The sequence below is a fragment of the Nothoprocta perdicaria genome, unplaced genomic scaffold, assembly GCF_003342845.1.
Source record: "Nothoprocta perdicaria isolate Ctin4 unplaced genomic scaffold, notPer1 scaffold_97, whole genome shotgun sequence".
NCBI lineage: Eukaryota > Metazoa > Chordata > Aves > Tinamiformes > Tinamidae > Nothoprocta > Nothoprocta perdicaria.
The window spans coordinates 733,263-743,467 of NW_020456276.1; the positions used below are offsets into that span (position 1 = coordinate 733,263).

The 10,205-nt window shown below is 45.4% G+C and overlaps 1 protein-coding gene across 1 annotated transcript in view; it reads right to left on the bottom strand.

The window, feature by feature from the left end:
• IPO9 (importin 9) overlaps window positions 1–10,199 on the bottom strand; it is a 28,488-nt gene extending 18,289 nt beyond the window's left edge. Inside the window, exons 1-7 of the mRNA XM_026053145.1 lie at window positions 10,174–10,199; window positions 4,495–4,556; window positions 3,804–3,890; window positions 2,727–2,928; window positions 2,186–2,274; window positions 1,930–2,016; window positions 399–518 (exon numbers count right to left, since the gene is read on the bottom strand). Of these exons, the coding sequence (XP_025908930.1) occupies window positions 399–518; window positions 1,930–2,016; window positions 2,186–2,274; window positions 2,727–2,787 (357 nt within the window). The 5' untranslated portion in view covers window positions 2,788–2,928; window positions 3,804–3,890; window positions 4,495–4,556; window positions 10,174–10,199. The remainder of the gene's footprint in view (window positions 1–398; window positions 519–1,929; window positions 2,017–2,185; window positions 2,275–2,726; window positions 2,929–3,803; window positions 3,891–4,494; window positions 4,557–10,173) is intronic.
• Between the last annotated feature and the right edge of the window lie 6 nt (window positions 10,200–10,205).

A 10,205-nucleotide genomic window follows, 5' to 3' on the forward strand; every position in this document is an offset into this window, starting at 1 on the left:
TTGATCTTTAATTTGCAGAGATAATTACATAATAACGAGCAAGCAAGTTCTGGAAAAACACCTAAAAATCTTTAAAAGCAGCTTTTAAAATTTCTCTTCCGCTTCATCTTTAGAAGACAGATACTAAACTACCAAGTACTGTGTCCAGAGAAGACATATCTAAAACGCCTTAGATCAGCAAGTGACAAAGATATCCCTATGGATCTCATCACAAATATCTTCAGTACAGAATGATTTATTTCAGTGTTGTGTGGCACTGAAAGCCAACAAACTTTGGAACTCAACACAGCTAGTAAGATGACATGCGCTCACGTCGCTCTCTTCCAGCATAGCTGTTCCAGCTGACTGCRTGTTGATATTAAATCATTTCTTTATGGAGACAGTCTTAACCGACTTACCTTCAAGACCTCCATCTTAAATCCACTGTCCGACGTAGGCCCATCGGGCATTTGCAGGGCCTGAACAAACGCCTCCGTGAACTGCTGCACCACAGGAAAAATCAGGACTTTGGCCGCACCCTGGTAACAGTCAATGCAAGCACAGGTGAATTCTAGATACAAAAATGGATAATCTCACACACGGGACAAGTGAAGCACTAGAAGCAGAGAACTACACTTTGCTGCAGCAAAACAAAGCTGAGGCCAACACGAATTGTAGAATGTTGCAACATCACACGAAATGCCAGCTTTGGATATCGCTCTACATAGAGATTCAAGTAATCCGGYCTGGAGAGACTCAGCCATCCTCCCCAAAGCCAAACAAGCTCTTTGTGACCTGAGTATCACCAGTCTGAGAACTACTGCAACTCCCCAAATTTTATTTTCTACTGTTTTTTTCCAGACATTACAGCACTTCATAAGCCATGTTTGGCACAGCAATTAGTAGCGGACAAAAATATGTTTACTGAGACTATTCATCATAAGTCCATATATAAAACAGCTAAGTTGCATGCTTAACCCACCTATGAAATATCAACTTAATGCTTTATACAAGGATTATTTATTGAAATTTGAGTTAGGAAAAGCCAGAAACAGTTTTGCATACAGGCCAAAAGACACATTCATCCAGAATAAGGCAGTGGAGAGTCTACTACATGCTGTCTTTTTTGGAACCCAGTATCATTTTCATCGTATTACCACCYAGGTGACTTGCTCAAAGCAGCAGAGATACCGTGCAACTACTAGACCTTCTGCTAAAGAACTGAAACACTGCACTGAATTCACACGCAAACAGGAAGAGTAGATACATGCCCTCAGCACAGACTTAAAATTAAGAGACTTGTCCCTCTCCACCCCAACTCCCTAAAGTTAAAAAATGGCTCTTTAGTGTCTGGAGAGAGTTGAGAAATTTACTTGTCAGATGCCACATGAAAAAAGCCACCTTCACCTCTTCAGAGCTAGACAGGGGACCCATAAGCATTTAAGGCCGCTTAATTGTTTAGTGATTTTTTTTTTTCCTTAATTGACTCTTCTATATTTTTCCCCATTGCCTGCTCAAGAACATTGCTGACATAAATGCTAAAGCAATCGATTAAAAAAGAGGACCTTGTAAGCAACACCTAACCCAAGGGCCAGAAAGCTGCCCAGCACAACCCAGACTGCCAAGGTCTAGCAAGTATTTTAGGACATAGCTTCTGGCTGTCATGTGTGATGGGTACAACAGATTCCTATAACGAGATGATACATTAACTCTTCCTCACAGTGACATGTTCTGAGCTGAGATGTTAAAAGAAGACCTGTTCAGAAAGACCAAGTCATAGCATCAAGATGTGCACAAGAAGGAGGGACCTGACCTTTTTGCACATATTTAATTAGACCATCTACCGCAGAATTATCATTTATGGAGTACCAAAGTCTACAACATTTAATTTTCATTGCCCTCCACTCAGTTTGAATTCAATGAATGTTGTAGGGTAAGGTAAACTCTTGCCTTTTCCARTTCCTCCATGTTACAGATCATATGGGCACAGGTGGTAAAAATCTCCACTGCACGTGACCTTGTGCGTATACCATACACCTAGAAAAAAATACAAATGCATCAGAAACACAAGATACTTTTATTTCTATTTATTTTAACTTTATTTTGATTCATTTTGTTTGTTTTTGTTTTAACAATTCTGTGGAATCACAGAAATGAGAGAGAGTAGAAGAAAGATTCTCCCTAATCTCAATAACAAATACCATACCTCTGCCATGGTAAAAATTTTGTACATCTCTGGAAGAATAACGGGCGCAACGAGCGGCATCTGTGTGTCTGTCACTTCCCGAGTAAACTCTAGAAAATGGGAAAACATGGGAAGTTACTATGAAGGAAAYAAATCTATGGGCAATAGCAACAGAGACAATCTGATCTTCGGATAACACTAGCCACATTAAAAACACGTCGTTTCATACTTGACTAGATAGTTGTTCAGTGTGGCCTACCTATGGCAACCACTGAAAGCCAGGAGAAAAACACGCAGAATTTCAACAGTGTAGAAAACAAGATGTTAAAATGAACCATAACCTACAGCATCTAATCTGACATCATCACTTCTTCCTTGGTTTTCATGCCATCTATCATGCAATGGAATTCAGCAGTGATCAAAAAGCACGGGTTGGGACCAACCCAAATCCAAGAAGCCAATCCCACTTTCTTCCTTTTCTAGTGTAAATGACAGCTCCAGAGTAACAAAAAACCTAAGGCACTTCCCCTATCACCCTTGCAAAGCTCCTGTGTACACACACCTGTAAGCACCCGCATGGCTCCGTGCACGGCGTTCACATCCCCACTAACCAGCATCTCCATCAAGAGGTTGAAAAGCTCAGGCCAGGCCTCAGGCCAGTCCCAATGGGCTATCGCCGACACCGCGTAGGCAACGCTGGAGCGCACCTTGCTGATGGATTCTCTCAGCCCGTTGGGCAGAAGTTCCCTAATAGCAATTTTTGCCTGTAGAGAGCAACATTCCTTATCAAAAAAAGATTCCCAATGACATGAAACGTCACCATTAAAAACTGCTTTTATACATATGACTATTCCAACACAGATTCAATATTAATTTTACATCCGCAAGTCCTCAAAATGTGTAATTTTGAACACCCTTAATTTACTAAGAAAAGCTCCATGGTTTTTGTAATGCATCACTCTTCCCATATAAAACATTCAGCCAAGCAGAGTAAAKAGCCTCTCCAAGGTCACAGCTGCAATTAGATAAGGTGTAAAGAGCTACAYGGGAGACATCCAGACTCAGCTGAGATAATTCCCAGTGTTTGCTTACTCTTGAAGATTTTAGTAAATGAGAACTAGACACCAACCCTGAAGGGATAGGAGAAAGGCAAAAAAAATAAACCAGCCAGAGCACATCTGGGGCTTAATTCACAAGATCTACTTTAGACAATGAAAAGATGCTGTGATCAAGAGCCAAAGTGGTAGAGCTGGAATCTTTGGCCATTATTTCCTACTAAGAAATACTTCCATTGAACAGAGCAAATTTTTAACTTGAAATCTGTCATGGGAAAATAGCCTTCAAATCCCAATCTGAAAAAAAAAAGTCTGCAAAGCACCTTTCCTACAGCAGAAAYATTATGGCTCATTTTTAAAAAGAAATCAGCCCAAGCTTCTGAAGTCTAGTGTGATTTTAAGCAAGCAAAGGCAGAGTTTCACAATGGGAAATAAAAAAAACTTATCTGAAACTATTAAACTCTCATTATACACAAGAGCTATTGATGAAGAAGATAATGACACCTTTTAAATCAACCACAAAATTARTATTCTCTGGATAAAATGTCTCCAAGCAGACAAAACAAAACAAAGGCAAACCTTACCCTTTCCGTGGTCTCTGGAGGTCTAAATTTTTCCGACTGAGAACACCAGTGAGTTTCCACATATTGTTTCAAAATGACGGACGCTAACTGCATTGGAAGAGAGGTCACAAATCCGTAAGGAATCTTGCAAGGCAGCAAGCATCACCCCTGACCTGTCTGCTCAGCCTCCCAACCCAAACTGGCTGCATATAGGGGGCCACAGGGCTTGCCAAAAACGCARAATTCTTTGTTAAATGGACAAAAAGCTGCTGCAGGAGAAAGACGAGCTGAGAGCCACTGGTTGAGCAAGGATGGCCCACCCAGCACTGACACAAAAAGGCAGCTTTTTTCTCCTAAACCTCTAAGAGCACACGTTAAAGGCCATGATTTGCTTGTAACTAAAGAAATATAGAGTCTAAATCTTCATTTCAAAAGAAGAAAGACTTTGAGGGAGAGAGAAAAAAGAGTCAAAGAGAAGAAAGTCATTGCAAAGGGGGCCACATCTCTGCTTGTCAATGCCCAGCATCCACCTAGGAAAGCTCCTATGTGTCTTTTCCCAGGGTGACACTGTCCTTAGTGCCAAAATAAAGAAAAAGGGAGAAGCAATAGTGGGAAACAATCTCCAGCATCTCCTCTGCAAGCACGAGGGGATACTGCACAAACCCAACGCACATCTCGGGTAACTTCTTCCTACAGCTTCAGCAAAACTCACCTGACGGATGGCCAGAGCTCCCTGTGGATCTACAGTCAGTTCTGCTAAATGAACACCAAATTCTAAAGAGAAAAAAAAAGAAGAAATGCTGGTATCGATTCATATTCCCACATAGCAAAATTAATCAAGATTTTGGAGAAAGACATAATTTCAACCGAATGAGTCATACGTGGGAAGGAGAAGACAATTTCAAAGCAGAGCTTCTCAAATGAATCATGAGCATCAAGTCTCCCAGGTTCTCTGCAAAAACTCCATTTATTTTTTATTCAAATATCCATATACAGCCTACCAGCACCAGACAAGTCCCTAGGGACCCATGGAAAAGATGCAGAAGAGAGTCCCTAGGASGGTTCTTGGASAGCATCTCCGTCCAAGACGACCTCCATTCGCCCACAGAGTCRCTTGGAACCAACAACGAAGTCGTGSTGAAACACCCCCAAGGACAGCTCAGGACACACCAAGGCCTTTCCCATGCGAGCACCACACTGGTGTCTCACACACCAGCACCCAAGAGGCCCATCCGGCCACCAGCTCCAGGATTTAGGGTCACGGGAACCTAAAGAGTTTTATCCGGAGGAAAAAATAAAAACACAAGTTCCTTTTAATTATAGAGCAAGTTCCGTGGCAAAGGTAAAAATAAAACGTGTTTGCCAAATCCAGTGGTTGAATACAGGAAATAAAGAAAAACGATGAAAAGAGCAGCTGTTCCACTACAGTAAATCCACATGTCTTGACAAATTTGCTTATATTCCAACATTTAAGTTCTGGGTAGCTGATGTCTTGGGAATAAAGATTTCATTTATGAGGCTAGTCCACTGAAGAAATGGAAGAAATGCATGTGGAAAGTTTTAAACTTAGGGCATATCTAGAATTATCTAGCCCAATCTCACTCACAGCAATAGGAGTAAACGTGCTTAAACAACCCTGGCAAAAATGCATTAAAAAAATCCCTTAATAATATATTGGAGTACTTTGTAAACATGGTTATAAATTTTCTCTTCCTAAGCACTTCTTTTTGCCTTTTTTATTGCCGACACGCCACAAATATCAAGTCTTCCAAATAAAGTTTGTAAAGCAAAAGATCATCAGTATCGAAGAAACAGGATACACGAGTCATTTAACAAATATACTTCATCCCTGCTCCGCTTCTCCTCTCCATTAATGAGACGCTAATGAAGTTCTGCTCCCAAACACAACTCCTTCACGACCCAACTTCACCTACTGCATAACCAGATGACACAACCTACTAGTTCTCCAGCCACAACTTTTCTGAGGACTGAAGGCAGCTCAGACCAAATAAAGTTATTAAACAAGCAAGGAGGAAAGCAGGACTTTGTAGTGCATCAGTGCTCTCCAGAGCCACCACCATTTAAGTTCAGTTCGGTATGACCACCACATGAATGGTTCACGGGCAGCTCCAGGATCCTCTCGTTGTCTCTGCTGGGGAGACAAGGGTAGCACTGGCTGAAGAGCAGGCCATGGGCGTCATCACAACCAACCTAGGTCAATCCACCCTGCATGACAACCAGCACTCCAAACTAAAACAATGTTGAGGTCATCAAAACGAGACTAAGAACCTCAAAATGGTCAGAAATCAGCCTCCCTTTACACCCACCCATCCCTTGCACCTCACAGTCTATAACAACACAATCACATACTGTATTTTCCTTTAGACCAGTGCTCATTGGCATCCTTGTAGGCTAACTGAGGTTGAAAGGAGGTCATCTTGTCCAACCTCCTGCTCAAAGAAGGGTCAGATAACAAGCTAGAGCAAGGCAGAAGACACAGGGCACTTGCAGACAGCAAGAGAAGAAAGTCTGTAGTTACTAGAAAGAAATAGTGGGTAAGAATCTTAACATTCAGCAATAATTCTTATTTGCTACCTGAATTTGAACTTTTCTTGAACAGTTTCTTTGAAGAACTCCATTAGCAATCATGACCCTGAACGACTGCTCCAACAAAAGCATTCACTTATTTTTCAGAAAATCCTTGAAAGCCACAACTACATCTTCCTTGTTTCTCAGCAAAGAGGGGGAAAAAAAAACTTCTTCAAACTGGCCTCGGGTGTCTCACTTGAGAGCTCTCATCACAACATTTCTAGGATGTTCAACATACTGACAGCATTTCACGGGAAAAGCAACGACATTTGCTGCTGTGAATAACCAAGTTTTCTGTCCCAAGGAGAGTGTTTCCTGGTTTGATTCCCTCCTAGGACTCCTGGCTAAGGGTTCCATTGCAGCTACCCATGCACAGGATTCTGCCCATCACTCATCCCACTGTAATTCAAGACACAGCCAAGAGACCATCTACCAGAGTATGGAGGGAGGGCACACGTGTGAACAGTGCAGAATYCCTGCTTCTTCACAGAATTAGCTTCCATCGAGCACAGCCAAGCTACAGRCAGACATATAAATACATTCCCTCCCTTCCAAAAGGGGAAAGAGAAATAGAAATACACAACCTAGGTAGGCATAACTAGGTAGGCCGGTGGCACATCACCAGCACACTCTTATGGCTCAAAAGCCAACAAGTCGGAGCCAACAAGTGACTCAGAGTCACTGCAAAACTCAAATTTGTTACCTTAAAAAAGGGAAGGGAGGACAAAGACCTTCACAATTATAGAGCTATAGCATCAGCCTCAGTTGCAAGTGTTTTTCAAACATATACAAAGTTGGCATTAAAGTTCCGGTATTCTTGGAGAATAYTTAGAATCCAAACCATTTCCAGGACAGTAATTGCTGCAGAAAGAGACCTTTACTTTTAGATGTCAGAGAATGGTCTCCAAGAGTCACGTTGCACTGTACATATACACACRCCATAGGAGGTGGTGTATGAAGAGCTTAAGTTAAATAGACAAAACGGATAAAGAGAGGATGGAAACAGTATTCCCACTTAAGCAGGTGGAAGCAGATAGCTGCATTGAGCTGGATCAGGGGCATGTGCAGCTGCACCACCCCACAACTGGAGCTGTCATTTCCCCTGCTTTCCCAGAACAAGCCGGGATGATACTTCTCTTCACCTCCATAGGGCACCAGATGAACTTGAATCTTTCCAGGGACCCGCATTAACTTGTCTTTAACTCCCAATCTGGTTTAGTTAGGTAGGGCTTCTTCCCCTTTCTGCCTTACAGCTTGTACAGAGGATCAGCAGACACAAGATGCAGAAACAGCGAAGAGATCCYGTCACTGGAGAGGCATTTTGAAGAGGCTGCGACGTATCAGGAAAAAACTGCCACCACGTCCTACTTAGTGTCCTTCTTTCCTCAAAAGCAGCTGCATTGAATCAAATTAAAGATTTGTCCACACAGGTTATCCTCCCTTGGGGGCTCACCYCTGCTTGGACCTTCCCACTCACCAGCCTTGGATCTTCCCATTCACCTCCTGGCCCCTGCCAGCCCCTGCAGCAAGCTGCTTCACGCAGCTACGTTTTATCTCTGACCCACATCTCGGTGCTGCATTTTTACTCCTTGGCTKTATACCTTCTGAAAGCAGCAAGGCAGGAAGGAATACAGCTGCCCTCAGAGTGCAGATGCACAAGGAATTTATGCCAGGCTTTCTTCTCCATTCCCTTCCTAYCCCTGCATTCACCTTGTGGAGCAGAGAATGGACCGTTTCAGGAGATTCCCTGCAGTCCCCGTGACATCTCTTCTCCAGGTGGTGACAGGACAGCGCATTACTTCTTAGGTTTCACTTGGGCTGCCTTCTCCTCCCCAAGCATTAATCTGCATTTATGAACACTGACCCGCGCTCAGCGCTGGCACGCGCCGCCCCTCGCTCCTGCGGGATCACCCRCAGCTCTTGTCCCTTCCACCACCCCGAACAGCGCGTTGGTTGCACTGCAGCTCGCTGTTCTCCACAACCTTGGGGGACACATGGAACAGACCCTAGCACAGCTTCACGTGGGACCATAACTACCTCCCTCCAGCGCAAAGATCATCAGTCACTTCCACCAAGGCTTGTACACAGACTTTTAATCGATTACTAATTCAAGGCCTGTCCACAGCTCTTCAGTTTCTTCCTAAAGTTTCAGAAAGGGAATTTTCTTGAAGCTTTCTGACAATCCCACCGCTCCTTCCAACAGCTCTTCTATTAAACATACCTTGACTCTGCCACAACAACCACACATATCCTCGACTCCTCGACTAAGGCAGGATGACTTAGAAGGTCTCTTGTCCAATCTCACCAGAGCAGGGTCAGAAGGATCAGAACAGGATGCTCAAAGCTTTTTCGTCAGGATCCAAATACCTCCAAGGATGGAAACCGCAGAACATCTCTTCACAATTTGCTCCGAAGTGCAACGGTCTTCATAGTGGAAAAATAATGCTCTTCATATCCAGATTGAACCCTGAACCTCTCTCATTTCAGTTTGTGCCCATTTTACTTAAWCCTTTTCCTCCCCGCAAAGATTCTGGGCTCTCAGGGGGACCTTAGTGACATCTAACATCAAGAAATTGGAGAAAAAAAAGGAAATTAATGAAATTTAACTGCTATTCAAACCACTAGAGAAAACCAGGGCTTGATTTCTTGTGCCAATATTTRGACTAATCAAAAGAAAAGCTACCACTGAAAAGCATGCAGTAGCTATGCAAGGCAAGAGCCCTACGGGGCAATGAGCCTCCCAGCACTTCCAGACTCCCACTCTTGCAATGCCACCTAATCACTGATTTCAGCCTCCAGTAACCGTTGTTCCTTTGACAGCATTTCTGAACCAAAGCTTTGGAGCAAGAGAACTTGAAAGTAGTTCAAAAAACACTTTTCCCACTTGAAAGAGAAAAAATCCTGCAGTTCCCACATGGAGAGGAGACACTAATACACAGCTCGGGACCGGGGGCTGCAACATCTCCCTCTTGGGAGCCCGGGTCCTGTAACCAAAGGCTACCTGAAATTTCCCAGTGGCTTCTACAATTCCACTCCTATGGGATGGGTCCTAAAACTGGAGCCTCTGTGAAATGAAACGCAGCCATCAATGACAGTTTAAGTGRAGGGTCGCCTTAAAGGAAGCATGTGTACTAGCTTAGCGCGACCATGAGAAGGTCCAGCGCACACAGGAACAGTGAGAGGCACCTGCTCTTTCAAGCATTATCTTTAGAAGTCACAAACCAGGCAGGCTCGAGCCTGTGTCCCCCGCGCAACCAGTGCCAGCAGCTCTGCCGTGGGAGCGCCGGGCAGGGGATGGGAAGGACAAGGTCTCKCCAGAGCCCTGCTAAAACACCCCCTCCCAGAAGCGGTCCACGCACGCGGCGCCCAGGCTCCTTGAGGCTGCTTCGGACGCATCCCCGGGGCGGGACGGGGCCGTGGGGAGCGGGGCCGAGCGGCGGCATCGCCCCGGCCTCCCCGCACGGACCCCGCGGCGGGAGCGCTGCGCGCGGCTCCCTCCTGGCTCGGCCCGGCAGCCTCGCCCTGGCGCCGACCCGGCCTCTCCCCGCCGTGAGCCCCCCCGCGGGAGGGGACCCCGGAGCCCGCGACGCGCGGGGGGACCCCACAGGGGACCGGGCGATAACCCCGCGTGGGGGGGTGGGGGGGCAGAGCCGGGGGACTCCCGCTGCCCCCCACGTTGACACCGCAAGTTGTGAGCGCGGCGCCGGGCCCCGCTGCCCCCGGGCCGAGCCCCGCGCCGCGGGCCCTGGCGAGGAGGAGGAGGAGGCGCCGCCACCGCCCGCCCGGCCCGGCCCGCACTCACCCTCCGTCACCTCCAGCACCTTCACCTGCTCC